General features: G+C 38.9%; 1 protein-coding gene and 7 non-coding genes across 8 annotated transcripts; 3 read left to right on the top strand and 5 right to left on the bottom strand.

The window, feature by feature from the left end:
* Window positions 1-3076: 3076 nt before the first annotated feature.
* Window positions 3077-3241, bottom strand: LOC137606786 (U1 spliceosomal RNA). Its single transcript, XR_011037931.1, has one exon. It is a non-coding gene; the product is annotated as a U1 spliceosomal RNA (small nuclear RNA).
* Window positions 3242-6322: 3081 nt separating this feature from the next.
* LOC137606785 (U1 spliceosomal RNA) lies at window positions 6323-6487 on the bottom strand. The gene has a single exon (XR_011037930.1). It is a non-coding gene; the product is annotated as a U1 spliceosomal RNA (small nuclear RNA).
* A 2766-nt stretch (window positions 6488-9253) lies between these two features.
* Window positions 9254-9324, bottom strand: trnag-gcc (transfer RNA glycine (anticodon GCC)). The gene has a single exon. It is a non-coding gene; the product is annotated as a tRNA-Gly (tRNA).
* Window positions 9325-9613: 289 nt separating this feature from the next.
* Window positions 9614-9778, bottom strand: LOC137606787 (U1 spliceosomal RNA). Its single transcript, XR_011037932.1, has one exon. It is a non-coding gene; the product is annotated as a U1 spliceosomal RNA (small nuclear RNA).
* A 1437-nt stretch (window positions 9779-11215) lies between these two features.
* trnaw-cca (transfer RNA tryptophan (anticodon CCA)) lies at window positions 11216-11287 on the bottom strand. Its single transcript has one exon. It is a non-coding gene; the product is annotated as a tRNA-Trp (tRNA).
* Window positions 11288-14942: 3655 nt separating this feature from the next.
* trnaw-cca (transfer RNA tryptophan (anticodon CCA)) lies at window positions 14943-15014 on the top strand. Its single transcript has one exon. It is a non-coding gene; the product is annotated as a tRNA-Trp (tRNA).
* Window positions 15015-16595: 1581 nt separating this feature from the next.
* LOC137606775 (U1 spliceosomal RNA) lies at window positions 16596-16760 on the top strand. The gene has a single exon (XR_011037920.1). It is a non-coding gene; the product is annotated as a U1 spliceosomal RNA (small nuclear RNA).
* A 1431-nt stretch (window positions 16761-18191) lies between these two features.
* On the top strand, window positions 18192-20807 carry nccrp1 (P1, F-box associated domain containing). Its single transcript, XM_068330402.1, has 6 exons — window positions 18192-18389; window positions 19431-19511; window positions 19587-19683; window positions 19789-19884; window positions 20241-20379; window positions 20461-20807. Exons 1-6 carry the CDS (start codon window positions 18248-18250, stop codon window positions 20605-20607), a joined length of 702 nt encoding a protein of 233 aa, XP_068186503.1. The 5' UTR covers window positions 18192-18247; the 3' UTR covers window positions 20608-20807.
* Window positions 20808-20811: the final 4 nt, after the last annotated feature.

The following is a 20811-nucleotide window of genomic DNA, read 5'->3' as shown; positions in this document are numbered from 1 at the left end:
AGAGCAGATCAAGTCCCCTCTGATCAGGAGAGGGGAATATTCCTGCCACTAGTAGAGGAGTGAGTTCTTTCATTAGGGACATTTTTTTTTAATGAAAGAAAATGTGCTTGGCAGCCGAATACAATAACGCAGCAAGCCTCTATAAATAACACCTTTATGGCAGACTATATTTACAGCTTCTCCCACTCAACACCTGTCTGTTCAGGGTTAGCCTGGAGCTATAGATCACGCACACAGCATGAAGTTTAATGGAATGGATTTTCTCCTCAAAAAATTTAAAAAAAAAAAATTCATGTTTGATCTATGTTTTGTGCAAAATGAAATGAAAATTTGATTGACAATTATGCTGATATATCGATTCAACTGGACATTTTTCCAATCCAAACGTCGCAGCTCCTGCTGGAGTATGGGGAGTTGGATTTACTCCACTGAAACTGAAGCTGTCGGGGTCACGTGTGCATGGTGTGGTAACAGGGAGGCTATAATTATACTAGGCTAGTTGGTCCGTTTGCACCCTGTAAGACAGAAGCCCCCGCCCACCGGGGACCCCGATTCAATTTCATCGAGTCAGTTGTCCGTCCATCTCAAATTGACTGGACCTCTTGGCAAAACTGTCCAGAAAAGGGGAAGCACTGACTAAAAAATCATGAGATTGAGCTGCTGATGAAACTGCGATCTGTGCATGAACAAATATTATTTTCAGCAATCTAAAATTAATGAACGGCTGCATTATTTTTACCCTTGTAATCACGACGTGTGCTGAGAATATTCACTTTGACGCTATGCAAAGGAAACAGCGGGTAAAATTACATAAAGATGACCTCCACATTCTCCCTTTACTAGAGTATTAAACCTGGATTCATGCAGGTGCTGCAGAAGGAGGAAGGATTAACTGGACCAAAATCACATGAACATCATGCATGCTTACTGGAGAATGCTTATTTGGGGCGTGCCAAACATGTATCAGTGCATCTGAATGAATAGAGACAGGCCACCCCAGAGAGGTATGTGACCATGGGTCATTACACAGAACATGAACTACAGCTGGCTCAGTGGCACCGCCCTGGGGACCAGATATAGCTGACATGTATGAAGCGTGTGCGTAACTTTCACCTTTTGTTTCTGGTTTGTGTTCGACACGGTTGTTTTCAGACGCACGCTATTTGTTTTCACGAGGCTTTCTAAGATAATCCTAGTCCTCAAAGGGGTAAATCAGGGATTTATTTTATATTCCCATAAAGTTGAGGCATTTACAAGAGACTGATTTAAAGAAAGAATTCAACTTAAGCCGGAGAGGCAGAGATATCTCCATCAATCATCTGACATCAGACCTTCCTTTGCCTGTTGAATATTCTGGTATGATCGATTAAACTTGAATAGTGTAGTGGCCAAAAGCTATTGTAGAATACTTTGCAAGAAAAGAATTGGTTAAATAGTTTTTCTAATATTACAGAGGATGCCATTGTTGTGTCATATCAATTTGACCAATGAATTTTTCTAAAAATAAAAAAAAATCCAACCCAGCGCTAGTTTGAATCATTTTATCAGAGTTAGAGGTTTTCCTTTTTTTTTTTAAGTTTTGTAAACACAAGTCATCGAGCAAATATTTTTTATAATCAAATATTTTTTATAATCAAATATTTTTGATTGCAGATATTCAATCCTGATGCTTTAAAATAAAAAAAAACAAATTTTTCTGATTTTATTTCTGATTTTAGAGCATCGATACTCACATTTTCTGCTCAAAAATAAGAAACTCAAAGTGATGCTGATTTTATCATTACAGTCATTTGCTCAGTGGATGAAGCTCTAACATGTTTACTCAGGCTGTGTTCCATAATGATTACCCATCATGCATGAAGTCTGTGGTTCTGCCCCCCCAGCAGGGGTTAAACCAGTAATGTCCAGTAAGACCGGAGCTAATGGCGTCACCAACCGTCCTGCAGGAGTGGAACTGTTTGTTCAACTGCTTCACAAATGTGAGGAGATTAAGTCATGAATTATCAGGCAGTCGACAGTAACCTCTCACACAAAGTGCTCGGTAGACCACAATGCACTGGGGCGTGAAGGCAGATCACACATGTCAAGTCAACCGTGTGCATTCTGGTTCTGTGACTCCCTTTGCATTTGTAAAGACTTTTTCTTTGAAACAATAAAAACTGTGCTAACCGACTGTTAGTCTTTCTCTGTAACCAAACTGTAGTTTAAAAATTAATAATAATTTAATCCACGCGTAGACCAGTCTGTCCAGTAAGATGGATGAAGTACCAGGTAGCTGAGAATGTAGTCAAACACATCCAGTGTGCTGTGATGGGTTTCTACTGTTGAATGACTCAAAGGGTTCAGAGTTTTACTGCAAGGCATTAGGAAAGACTTTAAACGTATTGTAGAACTAGTTTAGGTGTAGTTTTTATTTAAATTAAATTCTATAAAGACATATTTAGGACCCAGCAGTGTGCTGCCCTGCAGTATGAGTCATTAAAGTTATACACTGCTGCCCCCTGCTGCTGCCCTGACTCTTTATTTACCCCATGGATTACTCATTTTTTGTTTTTTTGGTTTAAGCATTAACTGCTCCTCAGTTAATATTTCTGAAATGAATTTGAATGTTATTATTTAATGATTTTATTTTACTTTAATTTTTTTTGTATCAAATGGTGCACTAAATTGATCAAAATATTTACAATTTAAACCAGGATTTCAGGCAAATGGATGCACTTAAATCTTTTATGCATTAGATTATTATTATTGTGCAATTTCCTCCGGGATTATTAAAGTATCTATCTACTAAAAATATTGTTAATAAAATTATTTGTAATAAATAGTACTATATATCTTTTGTGTTTTCTATAACGTTAATAGACACCATGTTATGCACAGGTGTACTTATAACAACTTTATACACCAACGATATTATTTATACGAACAACCTCTCTGTGCGGGACTAATATGTTGCTGACAAGGGCTAAATTGTATATGCACAATAAAAATTATGTCAAAATTTGAATTCGCAAAATATATAATATATATATTAACGTATTGTTCATATGTTGATCATTTTCTTTATACAATTAATCAGGGGAGAGCGCGAACGCAGTCCCCCACTACCAGAAATTATGCAGTCGAGATTCCCACATTTGGGGAATTCGCAGGGGTCAGCACCGCCCGAAGTGCAATGGCGGAGCCTCGCCCTGGGTGAACCACCTTCTTGATCATGGTATCTCCCCTGCCAGGTAAGTATGAGTTGTTCACGTCAGACACACCGACCCCATCCAGCCACACACACATCTGACCCACGGTGTCACGTCATCACAACACTACAGAACACACACACACACACACACACACCCGATCATAACAAGCGAACGCACCGTCCACTAAGTAGATCTGACCCAAGAAAAGACACAAATATAATCACTGAACTCTTGTACCCATCATGCTTTGCGCGCCGCTTTACGTCACGTGGTGGTGGGTTACTTCCGTCTTTGACGTCCCCCGTAAACTAGTTCTAGATTTTCCCTCAAACTCCAGTCCGTTTTATCCGAGACGAGCGGATTTCAGACAGAATGTTTGCGCCTCCACAACGACCGATTATATTCACACTATTAACATGAAACACCTCAGAAAGAAAACACAAACAACAACACGTGTTTACGTCACCACCATGTTTTGAAGCGCTTTAGCGCCATCTGGTGACGAATCATATCAACTGTACCCGTGGAGCGGTGACTGACTGCTGGGTAGCAAACAGTAGAAAGTTGTAACGAAGCAACACGAAAACAGTATTTTAGAGGCATTTTTGATAAAAACCTTAGCTTTAATTCCCAGAGAATTGAATATTGTTCTATCGCCTTTAGATGTCCTGTCATATGCAGACAGTTGTCTGTATGATCGGTTGGTTCGTGACTCAGATGGTCTTACCTGAGAAACAGGATGTAACAAAGGTTTGGAATAACTCACCTGTCCTTTAATCCACTCTAATATATCCACTAAACATCACAGGAAACTTTGATGGCTTTGAGACCTTGATGACTTTTTTTGCCATCAAGGTCTTGTTCAAATAAATTTTAAAAAGTTTTATATAGATTTCATTATTTAACAGAACACGATTTTGGTTGAGAGCAGATCAAAGCTGGTGCATAAGTAGATCAAAACACTAGCTTTGATCTATTGTTTTGCTCACACAGGCCTTCTCCCGATTTCTGACTGTACAAAAGTTGAAATTTGATCTTGGCCTAATTTCTCAAGGTCAAGGTCATCATCTCATTTTCATCCCCTTTGCCGCCAGAGTAATGTGCTTTTTGTTTCATCTTTCTATCTGCAAGGGCAGCGAAGATATTTGGTGGACTAACGAACGAACGAACGCATTGTCAATTACAATAAATCAAGCGGGATATAATAAAAATGACACGTGAAATGATGGAAAAGTCTGGTGTGTGTGAACAATGTTTTTATACTTCATTCTCAGCTGCTGACATGTGCGCTTCTCCCCCGCGGAATTGCGCCTAAATAAAATAAATTAATATAAAAATATTCATTTGTCAATTTCCCTGGAGATAAACCTGTCGGAATCAAAAAGGAGTTCTACAGGATTGCAGGTGAATGATGTAGAAATCTGGTAAATTAATTTGATTATATTATAATTATATTCACAGAATTGGATTAGTAACTTTAAATTATTTTAGAATTTCCCGTTGTCAGTACCTGCACAGATCTGACCCACGTTCCCCTCAAGGCTCCCTCACATAATGAAGCTGATGATGTGAAGAGGGATAAATGTGGAAGTAAATGTAGATTGACAATTGTTTCGACATGTTAAAGACTCCATCACAGATACACTAGCATCTGTCCCGATCATATGTGATGCTGCAGACTATGTTTCTGATATGTTCTGGGTCGGTTCCTGACTCACAGGTGTTTGATGGGTCTTACCTGAGTAACAGACTGTAATCTGGTTGGTACCTTAACGGTTTACAATAACTCACTTGTCTCTGTCCTGTAATCCACTCTAATATATCCACTAAAACATCACAGGAGACTTTGATGGGTTTGAGACCTTGATGGTTTTTTATCTGGAGGACAGGTTACCCATGGCAACAGGGGCTGTGTGGTGGAGAAAGGTAACTTGAAAGATAAATCTCTCAATCTAGCGGTCAAACTTTGTGCCTACTCTTATTTATGGTCCTGACAAAGAGCAACATGGCCTATTCTCTTCGAACAAAATTATTGGGTTACATTTGAGAAATAATCGAGGTTTGAATAATCAGATAATCAAAAGTAAAAACAAATCTAAAATAAAATTTTAATAAAGGGAGCATGGAATAGACATACATTTACTAAAATTTAACTTCTCATGAATTATTTTGCTGAAAAATGTTAATATTAATTCGGTAATATTGAATAACTATGTTTATGAAATATTACTATCAACACTTTTAACAGTTTGACAGTGTTTATCTCAAAGAGTTTCCAAACGACATCCCGTCCATTTTTCTCTGAAGACTTTCTGGTTTTGGTAGTTGCAGACATGTGACCTGAGGCTGCTCTCTGATTGGCTGCTTTATCTTTCTCGGTATCGTTGGCGTGTTTTTAAGTGATGTGATTGGTTGATTCTCACTGACGTCACGGACATGATCCCGGATGCTGCGCCTCAGTCCGCCGATGGGTAGAAGCGTGAATCTCCACAGGGAATCCCCCTCCTCTCCAAATAAATTAAATAACATTTAAACCTGTATAGTTGCGTTTAAATTATTTGCATGACATAAAGATTTGTTTTAAAATCTGACACATTTAAATGTTGACAAGTCAGCAGAATAACAGGAAATTGGGAAGACGGCAAAAACTTTCTCGCAGCACTGCAAGAAGTATCCACGAATGATTATTACCACAAGCCATCGTGCTGTCTGACGTAAATATTTTGGCAATGGCTCATTTATATTCCACATTCCATATCTATTAGTAACCTGTATGTGAAATTTCACTGTATATACTCCTTGGATATTTGTAATGGAATGCAGCAAAGAATCAAATAGCTGAATTTTAGAAGTAATTTTAGATATTTCTGGCACCATGAAGTGATCGACTCATTCCTAGTTGGAATCCTCAAAGAACCGTCAGTTTGAGTTGTGTCAAATCTGTTTTATTTTGAAAGTTATTAATCCATTGCGCCTTTTGTTTTATTTTGAAATTTCACTTGTCCATTTATGCTTCCTGAAATTGCTTCTTATACCATCCGGGTTTTGTATTTCCTCCTTATTCTACATATATCAATAAACTTCGCCCGACTAATATTGACTAAATATATTATTTTTGAACATCTCATCAGGGGAGAGCGCGAACGCAGTCCCCCACTACCAGAAATTATGCAGTCGAGATTCCCACATTTGGGGAATTCGCAGGGGTCAGCACCGCCCGAAGTGCAATGGCGGAGCCTCGCCCTGGGTGAACCACCTTCTTGATCATGGTATCTCCCCTGCCAGGTAAGTATGAGTTGTTCACGTCAGACACACCGAGCCGATCCAGCCACACACACATCTGACCCACGGTGTCACGTCATCACAACACTACAGAACACACACACACACACACACCCGATCATAACAAGCTAACGCACCGTCCACTAAGTAGATCTGACCCAAGAAAAGACACAAATATAATCACTGAACTCTTGCACCCATCATGCTTTGCGCGCCGCTTCACGTCACGTGGTGGTGGGTTACTTCCGTCTTTGACGTTCCCCGTAAACTAGTTCTAGATTTTCCCTCAAACTCCAGTCCGTTTTATCCGAGACGAGCGGATTTCAGACAGAATCTTTGCGTCTCCACAACGACCGATTATATTCACACTATTAACATGAAACACCTCAGAAAGAAAACACAAACAACAACACGTGTTTACATCACCACCATGTTTGAGGAGCTTTAGCGCCATCTGGTGACGAATCATATCAACTGTACCCTTTGGAGCGGTTACTGACTGCAGAAGGTCTAATACAATCCAATCCAATCCAACTTCATTTGTTAAGCACTTTACAACAACCACAGTCGACCAAAGTGCTGTACAGACGAACAAACAAAAAACATTACAGATAAAAGAAAAAATGGCACACATATTCTAAGTAAAATTAATGAATTAAGCGTCAGCGCCTCAGACTGACTTGCTCATCAGACTCCGTGGTGACCTATGTGTGACGTATGTGAAATGTCTTCATGTTTTATGATCTTTTAATGTGAACACTTTCAGAGGTTCTTTCAAGCATGACTTTGTTCTGAGCCTTAAATTATATTTCAGACCGGTTATAACTTACTCCTTGACATTATTCATTATTTTGAATAACTCCAAAATATTATCATCGGCAAACAACTCTTAAAAAGCAATGCAACATTTTGTTAGCTGGAAAGTTTTTTGTTGTTGTAAATGTTTAACATTTACGAACATTTACAGTTGTTTATTATAACCCAGTTATAATAAACAACCAGACACGCACAATGATGCAAACAGACATCAGTCAAATTTTCCTACAGTTTCATTGAATAGTTTAAGTAGGTGGTCACATGTTTTTGCATGTTAAAAGATTAAAAAGATTAAACTCCACTTTATCATCCCAAACGGACAAATTATCTTAATGTTGATCATTAACAAAGAAAATCAGGTGTAATACAAACTTCCAGTTATATGTGATTGGTTAACTATGATACAGTATGTTAACTATGAAATAATAAAAATAATAATGAAACAATGATAATAAAGATTGAATTTTCCCATGATTTCCCATTCATCTTTGCTGAACGTATAATCCTCACATCCAATATTACATGGCCAAGGATTTCTTGTAATGTCCTCCTTTAACTGGTCACACATACCGATTATTACCTTTAGGTATCATTGAGGCGTATCTGTACAACGTGTTGGTAAAAAAAAAACTTTGAAATGGTCCATGTTGTTCATTTGGCACAAACCTTTATTTCTCACGTCAATTTGCAGAGTTTTGAATCTGGAATTACAAACCAAAACATTGGAAAATGGTTACCACAGAATCATCCACAATATACAAATTACTTCTCTGAATCACCTTAAGAAACACCCGGTCACCAACTCGGCCCCTCTCTTGGGTCTTAAGACAAAGGAGAATCTGGCATCTCATTAATTTTCTGTCTTTTTCGATGAGCATCTTTTTCATTAAATCATCAAGTGCGGTTTTGTCATTACTTGTTTGCAGGAGCTGAAAATGTGGTAACCAGAATGGTCTTCCATGCATTTACCTGATTGTTGGAATTATTGGTTTGCATTGATTTCACTCCACGAGTGGGAGATGTGCATGTTTCGGCTTCCACGTCCCAGCTCGGTGATAATTGGTCATTGTTCAAGATGTAACCGCAAGTTTTTCTTCACGCTTTGCTGCAGTGATATTTTTGTCGAGAGCGCAAAACAACCAGCTGATGGCGGCAGCATCAGATGTCTGAATGGAGAGACTGTCACACCACATGAAAATAATGTTCCCTGACACTTACGGTTTATTTTCCACGCTCTTTGCCCTTGTATAATTGCTGCATGGTTACGTGTGAATTGTAGTGATACTGCTGCCCTCTCAGATCCACAGGTGTGATCTCTGGGTGGAGTTCAGTTTATGTTGCTTTTGCACCAAGTAGATATAGATCAGGAAACAAATGTCACATTCGGGTGTGAGCTATTAAACAAAACGTTTGACATGTACAAACCCAGCCTGCTTTGTTACAGTACAGGGTTTTTTTTGTCCCTATGCATTACTTGTGAACAATAAAGAGGCTTTAAAAAGGTGTGGTGTGTGGGTATTTTTGATACTACATGACATTAAATCATGACATGTACCACGACTGTATAAATTCCTTTTATTATATTCATATTATTTTTTTAAAAATCTTTCTCATTCTGAAAATTTTATATCCATGAAAAAGCAAACAAATCACAACACACATGTTGACTGTAATACTTTATTTCTCTATCGGTCATCATGTCTTCACACATCTATTCATGGACACTTATTGATGATAGGCTGATAATCACTACATCGATTTACACACACATTTCAAGAAAATGTAGTCACTGTATGTGACTACTGATGGTTGACAAATAAACTGCTCTCTACGTTTTGTTTCTATATAGCCAGCTGACACTCCGTGGTGACTGGGCGAGAGCGGGGATCGAACAGCACCCCCCCCTCCCCCCCTCCCCCCCTTAAAGCATTGAACGACCTGCTCCACCGCCGCTAAAGGAATGCATTGGCCGGGAATCGAACCCGGGTCTCCCGCGTGGCAGGCGAGAATTCTACCACTGAACCACCAATGCCTTTGTATTATGCTGGACATTTTTAAACAACTTTCCCAGTAATTCGTGAAGAAAAATCTTTTCAGTCAAACTGTGCTGGTCAATTTAGCACGTTTTACTGGAGTGACTTTTGTTTTTTGTCGAAGCCGGCAGCACAAAACACACCGAGCAGCTGAATCAGCATCTGATGTCTGGATGGAGAACGTTACACGTTACCAAAGCAGCACGGACTCAAGGATACAACCCGACCAACGACCTCTGTCATGTTTATCCAATAGATCTTCATGATAATTATCTTTAAACACGTCATCAGGGGAGAGCGCGAACGCAGTCCCCCACTATCAGAAATTATGCAGTCGAGATTCCCACATTTGGGGAATTCGCAGGGGTCAGCACCGCCCGAAGTGCAATGGCGGAGCCTCGCCCTGGGTGAACCACCTTCTTGATCATGGTATCTCCCCTGCCAGGTAAGTATGAGTTGTTCTTGTCAGACACACCGACCCCATCCAGCCACACACACATCTGACCCACGGTGTCACGTCATCACAACACTAGAGAACAAACACACACACACACACACACCCGATCATAACAAGCTAACGCACCGTCCACTAAGTAGATCTGACCCAAGAAAAGACACAAATATAATCACTGAACTCTTGCACCCATCATGCTTTGCGCGCCGCTTTACGTCACGTGGTAGTGGTTACTTCCGTCTTTGACGTCCCCCGTAAACTAGTTCTAGATTTTCCCTCAAACTCCAGTCCGTTTTATCCGAGACGAGCGGATTTCAGGCAGAATGTTTGCGCCTCCACAACGACCGATTATATTCACACTATTAACATGAAACACCTCAGAAAGAAAACACAAACAACAACTCGTGTTTACATCACCACCACGTTTGAGGAGCTTTAGCGCCATCTGGTGACGAATCATATCAACTGTACCCGTGGAGAGGAAAACAAAGAAAGAAGAAATAAATACGCAAAACTATCAAACAGACAACAATTCGGTCACATTTTCCTCGCAAAATCTGAATTTGGAAATTTACAAAAACTGTCTACAATAAGTGACTTCAATTAGTTCCACGTGTTTCTGAAGAAACTTACCTGAGATGCTCAGACTCAGTCTCGGCGACACAAGAAGACATCATGTAAAGTCCAGAAAAACGCATTTAAGTCACGTCACTGTTATTCATCCAGCAGTACATAGCGTCATCGACTAAATACCTACAAATAAACTGCAGCACAAATATGTTTAAAGATTAAGTTAAGAAACCATTTCCCCTCCGGGCTCTAAATACGCGTCCACAAAATATTCCTAATTAGATGACGTCACGTGTCGCGTTGACCACCTAGAAATTGTCCCATCAAATGTTTCAGGAATGTTCTCCACTAGTGGTCAATGCATGGAAAACATCACCAGCCGCAATGACGATGAGTTTCAAAGCTAAAAAGCAAATACAGAAAATAGGACAAAGTATAAAAGACAAAAATATGTATGGGGAGAAAAAAAGTTATATATTATTATACATGATATATTAAGGACCAAGCCAATAGAGCTTGTTCATGGAATAAGGAGAATTTTTCTAGAAGTGTGTCTACAATGCAGTTGTAATGTATTAATTCATGCTACCAAGCACAGATTACATATTGTTAGAAATAAAGTTGGAGTTTTCAATCAACCATTTTTATAGTCATGAGATAAGATAACTTGGTCGACGTAAACTTATCGCGCTTCGGTTTTTATTGTCTCCCGATTCCCCGAGATCAGCGGTCCCCAACCACTAATTCTCATTATTATTATTATTATTAGATTTATTATTGATTTTATAATTGAAATAATAGAACCGCTTAGGTGAAATTGGTCTGTGGTGCAAAAAAGGTTTGTGGACAGGTGACTTGAGATAATTTGACCTCGACGTGATTTGAACACGCAACCTTCTGATCTGGAGTCAGACGCGCTACCGTTGCGCCACGAAGTCTTATTTATTCAATGAGACAATGTCAGAATCAATCTATGTAATGATCACAGCTATAGAGAGACTGTGACTCCACCTAAAGGGGTCTACTGAACCCCTTAGGTGACATGAAGGCAGCAGAACGTAAAAAAACCTATCTCTACATCTCAATTGAAAACGTTATTTTTGAAGAATTAAAATGTTTTCATAAAATTCTTTACTATTTCCAGACATAATAAAAAGGCGGAGAATAATTTATTTGTGAACCGAGCCCCTGTTAATTATCATACATGATGAACATTTTGGGAGGATTGGTAAAATGACAAATTAAGAAAGTTGCCCAACTTCACGGTTTTTCTATAAGAATTTAAGACTAAAACTTATTATCACTAAAAAGTTACCAAACCTGGTAATTTGCAAAGACATCTTCTAAAAAAATTGCTTTCTTGTTCATTTTTTCCACTTTTTTCTTTTTCCTGTCTTTATTTTTTAACCTTGAAACTCCAGAGTGACAGCAGTGGCTCAGCGTTGGAGTGGATTTTAGTGTGAGCTAACAATATAAAAACAAAGGCTGTTGTGCTCCTTTACTTGGATTTGGATAAATCCATCAGGGCCAAAATAATATAATAATATGGATCCAGGATAGTTTATTCAAACAAGGGAATAATATTGAAAGTGAAGTTTATTTGAGATATGAAGAACAAGGGATGACACAAAAACGGAACAGGAAATCAGAAGGAAATACAAGACCTGGATGGTATAAGAAGCAATTGCAGGAAGCATAAATGGATAAGTGAACTTTCAAAATAAAACAAAAGCACAATGGATTAATAACTTTCAAAATAAAACAGTAAACAGATTTGACACAACTCAAACTGACGGTTCTTTGAGGATTCCAACTAGGAATGAGTCGATCACTTCATGGTGCCAGAAATATCTAAAATTACTTCTGAAATTCAGCTACAGTTGATATGATTCGTCACCAGATGGCGCTAAAGCGCTTCAAAACATGGTGGTGACGTAGACACGGGTTGTTCGTGTCCGCTCGTCTCGGATAAAACGGACTGGAATTTGAGGGAAAATCTAGAACTAGTTTACGGGGAACGTCAAAGACGGAAGTAACCCACCACAGGCAGGCCTAGGTAATTTTTTTCTCTACATTCAAATAATAATAATAATAATAATAATAATAATAATAATAATAATAATAATAATAATAATAATAATAATAATAATAATAATAATAATAATAATAATAATAATAATAATCTAATGCATAAAAGATTTTAAGTGCATCCATTTGCCTGAAATAAAACAAAATCCTGGTTTAAATTGTAAATATTTTGACCAACTCATTGCACCATTTGATACAAAAAAATTTAAGTAAATCGAATCATTAAATAATAATATTCAAATTCAGTTCAGAAATATTAACAGAGGAGCAGTTAATACTTAAACCAACAAAACAAAAAATGAATGATCCATGGGGTAAATAAAAAGTCAGGGCAGCAGCAGCAGGGGGCAGCAGTGTATAACTCTAATGACTAATGCTGAAGGGCAGCACACTGCTGGGTCCTAAATATGTCTTTATAGAATTTAATTTAAATAAAAACTACACCTAAACTAGTTCTTGTTGATGTATTCCTGTATGGTCTCAGCATTTTTGTAGTGAGACCTGTATCAGCCGGTTCTGCTTCGTGGAGCATGTTTCACTTTCTTATAAGACAATATCCGTTGTGCCTTTCAATTGTATTAAGGTGTTTCCATATATAGAAATGAAAGTATATGCGTTGTAACTTGTGCCTAAAAAAACGACGTCATCTGAAGAATGTTTTACTGAGAAGAGACAGGCCTGTTAGTTTCACATGGGAACTGAGTGTGGTGTAATATTGCCTGATGTTAAGACACGCCTACTGAAGAACATAAATACTGAGTGATTTCTGTATTTCATTGCACACTAGCACTGCATTTTGGATAAGCCTATTGTGCCCAGAATATTCTGTAATAAAGCTTCGAAGAATTTTTCATCTGTTTCCAGTCTTTCTTCATGACCAACATTCTCACTACCCAAACACAAACGAACACGCGGAGGCTCAAAGAGAAAAGCTTCCAACATTTCTACAATACGTTTAAACTCTTTCCTAATGCCTTGCAGTAAAACTCTGAACCCTTTGAGTCATTCAACAGTAGAAACCCAGCACAGCACACTGGATGTGTTTGACTACATTCTCAGCTACCTGGTACTTCATCCATTTTACTGGACAGACTGGTCTACGCGTGGATTAAATTATTATCAATTTTTAAAGCAGGGTTTGGCTACAGAGAAAGACTAACAGTCAGTTAGTACAGTTTTTATTGTTTCAAAGAAAAAGTCTTTACAAATGCAAAGGGAGTCACAGAACCAGAATGCACACGGTTGACTTGACATGTGTGATCTGCCTTCACGCCCCAGTGCATTGTGGTCTACCGAGCACTTTGAGAGGTTACTGTCGACTGCCTGATAATTCATGACTTAATCTCCTCACATTTGTGAAGCAGTTGAACAAACAGTTCCACTCCTGCAGGACGGTTGGTGACGCCATTAGCTCCGGTCTTACTGGACATTACTGGTTTAACCCCTGCTGGGGGGGCAGAACCACAGACTTCATGCATGATGGGTAATCATTATGGAACACAGCCTGAGTAAACATGTTAGAGCTTCATCCACTGAGCAAATGACTGTAATGATAAAATCAGCATCACTTTGAGTTTCTTATTTTTGAGCAGAAAATGTGAGTTTGATGCTCTAAAATCAGAAAAATGTGTTTTTTTATTTTAAAGCATCAGGATTGAATATCTGCAATCAAAAATATTTGATTATAAAAAATATTTGCTCGATGACTTGTGTTCACAACACTAAAAAAAAAAGGAAAACCTCTAACTCTGACGAAATGATTCAAACTAGCGCTGGGTTGGATTTTTTTTTATTTTTAGAAAAATTCATTGGTCAAATTGATATGACACAACAATGGCATCTTCTGTAATATTAGAAAAACTAATCAATTATTTTCTTGCAAAGTATTCTACAATAGTTTTTGGCCACTACACTATTCAAGATTAATCGATCATACCAGAATATTCAACAGGCAAAGGAAGGTCTGATGTCAGATGATTGATGGAGATATCTCTGCCTCTCCGGCTTAAGTTGAATTCTTTCTTTAAATCAGTCTCTTGTAAATGCCTCAACTTTATGGGAATATAAAATAAATCCCTGATTTACCCCTTTGAGGACTAGGATTATTTTAGAGAGCCATCTCCAGTAAGCATGCATGATGTTCATGTGATTTTGGTTTACTTTTTAGCTTTGAAACTCATCGTCATTGCGGCTGGTGATGTTTTCCATGCATTGACCACTAGTGGAGAACATTCCTGAAACATTTGATGGTACATTCTAAAGAAGTTATTGACAAGAAATTAAAGTACCGCAGTTAAATCAATAATGAAATTACGGATGTTGGCCAAAAACTCGAGGAATTTTTTTTTTTTTTTAACTTTGGGACAATTTCTAGGTGGTCAACGCAACACGTGACGTCATAATTAAGAACATTTTGTGGACGCGTATTTAGAACAGCCGGAGCCCGTAGGGGAAGCTTTGATCATGACATGCATTGATTCTGACATTGTCTTATTGAAGAAATAAGACTTCGTGGCGCAACGGTAGCGCGTCTGACTCCAGATCAGAAGGTTGCGTGTTCAAATCACGTCGAGGTCAAATTAATTTATCTCAAGTCACCTGTCCACAAACCTTTTTTCCACCACAGACCAGTTTCATCTAAGCGGTTCTATTGTGGAAAAACTGTAGTCTAATAATAAATTAACGCAGTGGTTTTATGTAAATTGCAGAGAAAAAAAGCATCAAAAAAAACTTTTTATATAAATTGATAACCAACATGTCTATATTGGAACAATTATAAAATCAATAATAAATCAAATAATAATAATAATGAGAATTAGTGGTTGGGGACCGCTGATCTCGGGGAATCGGGAGACAATAAAAACCGAAGTGCGATGAGTTTAAGTCGACCAAGTTATCTTATCTCATGACTATAAAAATAGTTGATTGAAAACTCGATTTGGAACTTTATTTCTAACAATATGTAATCTGTGCTTGGTAGCATGAATTAATACATTACAACTGCATTGTAGACACACTTCTAGAAAAATTCTCCTTATTCCATGAACAAGCTCTATTGGCTTGGTCCTTAATATATCATGTATAATAATATATAACTTTTTTCTCCCCATACATATTTTTGTCTTTTATACTTTTTCCTATTTTCAGTATTTGCTTTTTAGCTTTGAAACTCATCGTCATTGCGGCTGGTGATGTTTTCCATGCATTGACCACTAGTGGAGAACATTCCTGAAACATTTGATGGGACAATTTCTAGGTGGTCAACGCGACACGTGACGTCATCTAATTAGGAACATTTTGTGGACGCGTATTTAGAGGCCGGAGGGGAAATGTTATCTTGATTTAATCTTTAAACGTATTTGTTCTGCAGTTTATTTGTAGGCATTTAGTCGATGACGCTATGTACTGCTGGATGAATAACAGTGACGTGACTTAAATGCGTTTTTCTGGACTTTACATGATGTCTTCTTGTGTCGCCAAGACTGAGTCTGAGCATCTCAGGTAAGTTTCTTCAGAAACACGTGGAACTAATTGAAGTCACTTATTGTAGACAGTTTTTGTAAATTTCCAAATTCAGTTTTTGCGAGGAAAATGTGACCGAATTGTTGTCAGTTTGATAGTTTTGCGTATTTATTTCTTCTTTCTTTGTTTTCCTCTCCACTGGTACAGTTGATATGATTCGTCACCAGATGGCGCTAAAGCTCCTCAAACGTGGTGGTGATGTAAACACGTGTTGTTGTTTGTGTTTTCTTTCTGAGGTGTTTCATGTTAATAGTGTGAATATAATCGGTCGTTGTGGAGGCGCAAACATTCTGTCTGAAATCCGCTCGTCTCGGATAAAACGGACTGGAGTTTGAGGGAAAATCTAGAACTAGTTTACGGGGAACGTCAAAGACGGAAGTAACCCACCACCACGTGACGTAAAGCGGCGCGCAAAGCATGATGGGTGCAAGAGTTCAGTGATTATATTTGTGTCTTTTCTTGGGTCAGATCTACTTAGTGGACGGTGCGTTAGCTTGTTATGATCGGGTGTGTGTGTGTGTGTGTGTGTGTGTGTGTGTGTGTGTGTGTGTGTTCTGTAGTGTTGTGATGACGTGACACCGTGGGTCAGATGTGTGTGTGGCTGGATGGGGTCGGTGTGTCTGACGTGAACAACTCATACTTACCTGGCAGGGGAGATACCATGATCAAGAAGGTGGTTCACCCAGGGCGAGGCTCCGCCATTGCACTTCGGGCGGTGCTGACCCCTGCGAATTCCCCAAATGTGGGAATCTCGACTGCATAATTTCTGGTAGTGGGGGACTGCGTTCGCGCTCTCCCCTGATAAGATGTTTAAAGATAATTATCATGAAGAAGTATTGGTAAACATGACAGAGATCGTACAGATACATCATTTTAAATTGGAGTTATTGTCGAGTTCCTGAATCCTTGACTCCGTGCTGCTTTGATGACAAACAAAAAAAAAGTCACTCCAGTAAAACGTGCTGAATTGACCAGCACAGTTTGACTGAAAAGATTATTCTTCACGAATTACTGGGAAAGTTGTTAAAAAATGTCCAGCATAATCCAAAGGCATTGGTGGTTCAGTGGTAGAATTCTCGCCTGCCACGCGGGAGACACGGGTTCGATTCCCGGCCAATGCATTCCTTTAGCGGCGGTGGAGCAGGTCGTTCAATGCTTTAGGGGGGGGGAGCAATTTATTTGTCAACCATCAATATTTACATATAGTGGAAGTGTGAAGTTTTTTTTCTTGAAATGTGTGTAAATCGATCTACTTATTATCAGCCTATCATCAATAAGTGTCCATGAATAGATGTGTGAAGACATGATGACCGATAGAGAAATAAAGTATTACAGTCATCCTACATGTGTGTTGTGATTTGTTTGCTTTTTAATGGATTCTAACTTTTAAGAATATAGCAAATTAAAAAAAAATTAATATGGAAAAAATAATAAAAATGAATGAGAAAGATCTTAAAAAAATAACAATATCAATATAGTAAAAGGAATTTATACAGTCGTGGTACATGTCATGATTTAATGTCATGCAATGTCAAAAATACCCACACACCACACCTTTTTAAAGCCTCTTTATTGTTCACAAGTAATCTCTAGGGACAAAAAAAAATCCTATACTGTAACAACTGTAAATGTCAAACATTCACGCCCGAATATGTGACATTTGTTTCCTGATGTATATCTACTTGGTGCAAAAGGAACATAAAGTGAACTCCACCCAGAGATCACACCTATGGATCTGAGAAGGCAGCAGTATCACTACAATTCACACGTAACCATGCAGCAATTATATAAGGGCAAAGAGCGTGGAAAATGTAAGGAACTCATGGTTCAAAGGTCTTCACAAACACAAGTTATAGATTCCACCATTAAAGCTACTCTATGCAGTGATTAACACTACATTAACATAGAAGATCAATTATTTTGAGAATAAAGTTGAAATATTATAAAAACAAAGGTATAATGTTACAATTTCCTTAAGAATCACCGAAGCATTTATCTATCTCTATCAAAGAATAGCGTTACCAAGACCATAATCCTCAAGTTGTCACGTGTTTGAGGGGAAATAACCATCAGAATGAGCGACCACCACTGTTTTTATTCATTCATTAAACTTTGGGGACACAGCGCCCCCCTGGAGTCCAGCGGAGACTTTTGGAATTACAGCCTCTGTTGCTTTAACTGCTGTACTTAACTGTAACTTTAAGGGGGCGTGTCCCTGGGGGGGGTGTGGTTTTTGGTGTCGGTGTAAAAGTTCAGTTCTGAGTCTTCCCGTCCGGGTCTGGTCTGACATGTCCGCCGCTGAATGGAAGGAGAGATGCGGGGCTGAGTGGAGTCTGCGGGGCGCGCCGATGCCCGACGGCCCGGACTGGAAGGCCGTCTATGAGGCCAAACCGTTCGGAAGGAATTTGCTGAAGAACCCCAATCCTCAGGGTGGGTTAGGCCGCTACGACAGCGTCAGCTGTCCGGTACCGATCCAGGAACGGTTTGCGTTCACACAGCGGGATTGTATGTGAATGGATGTGAGTGCTGATGACGTCAGTGGAGGTTACAACCTTTAGACTGAAACTACAGCTAGGACTGTTCCCTCAGTAGGATTCATTATACCTGACTTTATTCTGAGTCTTTTTCCTCTATTTAAAATCAGCTTTGCTCAGGTTGATCAATTTTTTTAAGGAACTAATGCAATCTCAACTATGGTGCAACAAAACGTCCCCATTGCTGACTGACATCCTCTCCATAGAGGAAGTTTATAAAAGATGGTCTTTAAACAAACTCTAATCCTCACCTACCTGTACCTACCCACCTGCCTTTAATGTGGGATCATCCAACTCACCAGTCATTGACACAGGAATGAGCCAATCAGAGGCAGCGTCACACAGGTAGAGGAAAAAATAAGGTGGATTTACTAGGATGCAGTTCAGTGAATTCATTTAAATATAATTAAAGTTTACAGGCAAGCAGAGTCCATGAAGTGATGAGCAGTAAATCCAGGAGGGCCGTAATATTATTATTATTATTAATAATAATAATAATAATAATAACAGAAATACTAATAATTATTGTACTGTAATATGAAGATCCAAAGCAACAATTCCAAATAAGCGAATTATAGCAAAATGAAATTTATTTGAGACATGAAGAACATAAGACGATAAAATAAGTAAAATACGGGGACACGTCATTTCGAATTAAGTTGTTTTTGATTATACGTCAGTTTGCTTAACTTTCCCAAACCAACCAGCAGATGAACGTGGGAGGAGACGGACCCTTCTGCAGGTTATAGTTAGAGTTCACAAAATAAACTTGAACATTCAGATTCTTTCTGACTGATGTTTACGGGATGTGTTCCTCGCTCAGAGGCACGCCCTGTCAGAAAGATGGATCCTTTGGATTAAGGATAATTGTGCTGGGATTACCTCGATTTGGTTGTCTGGGGAAATATTTATCATCCCTTTGTCTCATTTCTCTCAGGCTTGTGCAAAGACACCCCTCCACCAGAACCTCCGATGTCAGAAGCGCCGTCACATGGACCTCCCCGTTTTGAATCTGATGGTGAGAGGAGAGGAAAAAAATATTCAGCAAATCCAAATGAAGGAAATGAATGTTAATTGTTCTCCGTCTTCACAGGCGACTTCAGCGGCTGGACCACAAACACTGAAGTTCTCCCCTTTGACACCAGCGGCATCCCTGAAGGGGCTGTCATCTGTCAGTTACCTACATACAGGTGAGTTTACTGGTGCATATAGTGATCGTATACTTCTATCTACTTTATAAAGCATGTAAAGAAAGTTTATACCTCATAATAACCTTGTGGTTCATGTCTCCTCAGCTGGTTCTCCATGGAGCAGATTGTGGACCTGAAGGCTGAGGGACTGTGGGAAGAACTGATGGATGAGTTCCAGCCTGAAATATTAGTCCAAGACTGGTGAGGAGGAGGAGGATTCGTTGTCCACCAACCACAAAGTCTACAGAGAAAAAGCGACAGGATGCAGTTTGGAGACTTTATAGGAGTGTTATTAGTCAATATTTCATAAACATAACTATTAAATTTTCACATGTTGCAGCATAATAATAACGGGATATTCTAAGTTTAATTGTAATAAAATTATGTACGTCTATCCCATGTGACCCTTGTTAAAACTTTAGGCCATTTTATTTCTGAGGGAACTTTTATTGTGTAATATATGATTTAGGTTCTGATTATTTTCCTTCAAAGGCAGGATATAAATGTTCAGTTTATCTGAATGTTGTTATGATTGTGTGTATTTATCATTCTACCAGGTATGAGGAGAGTCAGCTGCACAAGTTCATCTACCAGCTGCATGTCAAACTGTTGGGTGAAGACAAGAGGACGGTGATCTCCGAACACACAGTCAACCCCACCGAGGACCTCAGCGTTTACTCACACAGATGGAAGGAGGTGAGTTCCTCTGTCCGAGTTCAGGAATCCAACGGGCCAGGTTTAACCCGTTTCACTGCATGTCTGTCTGTTGGCCTGCAGGTGTCACACGTCTTCTCTGGATACGGACCCGGAGTGAGATTCGTCCACTTTCTGCACCGAGTGAAGAACCAGTTCATGTTTGACTTCTTCCCCACGTTGTTCACCGGCAGCTCAGTGATCGTCAGGCCGACCAAAACCAGCGCTTAGTCTCAGATCTGCTGAAAACTGCAATCCTGCTCTCTACCCAACATGATCAATGCTTATTTTTATCTAAGCTTTAATTAAAGTTTAAATTTGGAATGTGCTAGTACTTCATGTATTCTGCTGATTGACTTTTAAATTGTTTTAATTTGTGCTTTTTTTCTAACTCCATGCTGGTTTGTGCAATAATAAAATACTTTTCTGATTTTA

The sequence above is a fragment of the Antennarius striatus genome, chromosome 13 (assembly GCF_040054535.1).
Source record: "Antennarius striatus isolate MH-2024 chromosome 13, ASM4005453v1, whole genome shotgun sequence".
NCBI lineage: Eukaryota > Metazoa > Chordata > Actinopteri > Lophiiformes > Antennariidae > Antennarius > Antennarius striatus.
The sequence above is the reverse complement of the archived record's forward strand: the minus strand, read 5'-3'. Positions and strand labels throughout refer to the sequence as shown.

What these genes read in the sequence shown, in the direction of transcription:
- nccrp1 (XM_068330402.1), top strand. Translation starts at nt 18,248, where the DNA reads ATGTCCGCCGCTGAATGGAAGGAGAGATGCGGGGCTGAGTGGAGTCTG. An exon ending in GAAGAACCCCAATCCTCAGG is followed by an intron (nt 18,390 to 19,430) that starts GTGGGTTAGGCC and finishes CATTTCTCTCAG; the next exon opens with GCTTGTGCAAAGACACCCCT. An exon ending in TCCCCGTTTTGAATCTGATG is followed by an intron (nt 19,512 to 19,586) that starts GTGAGAGGAGAG and finishes CCGTCTTCACAG; the next exon opens with GCGACTTCAGCGGCTGGACC.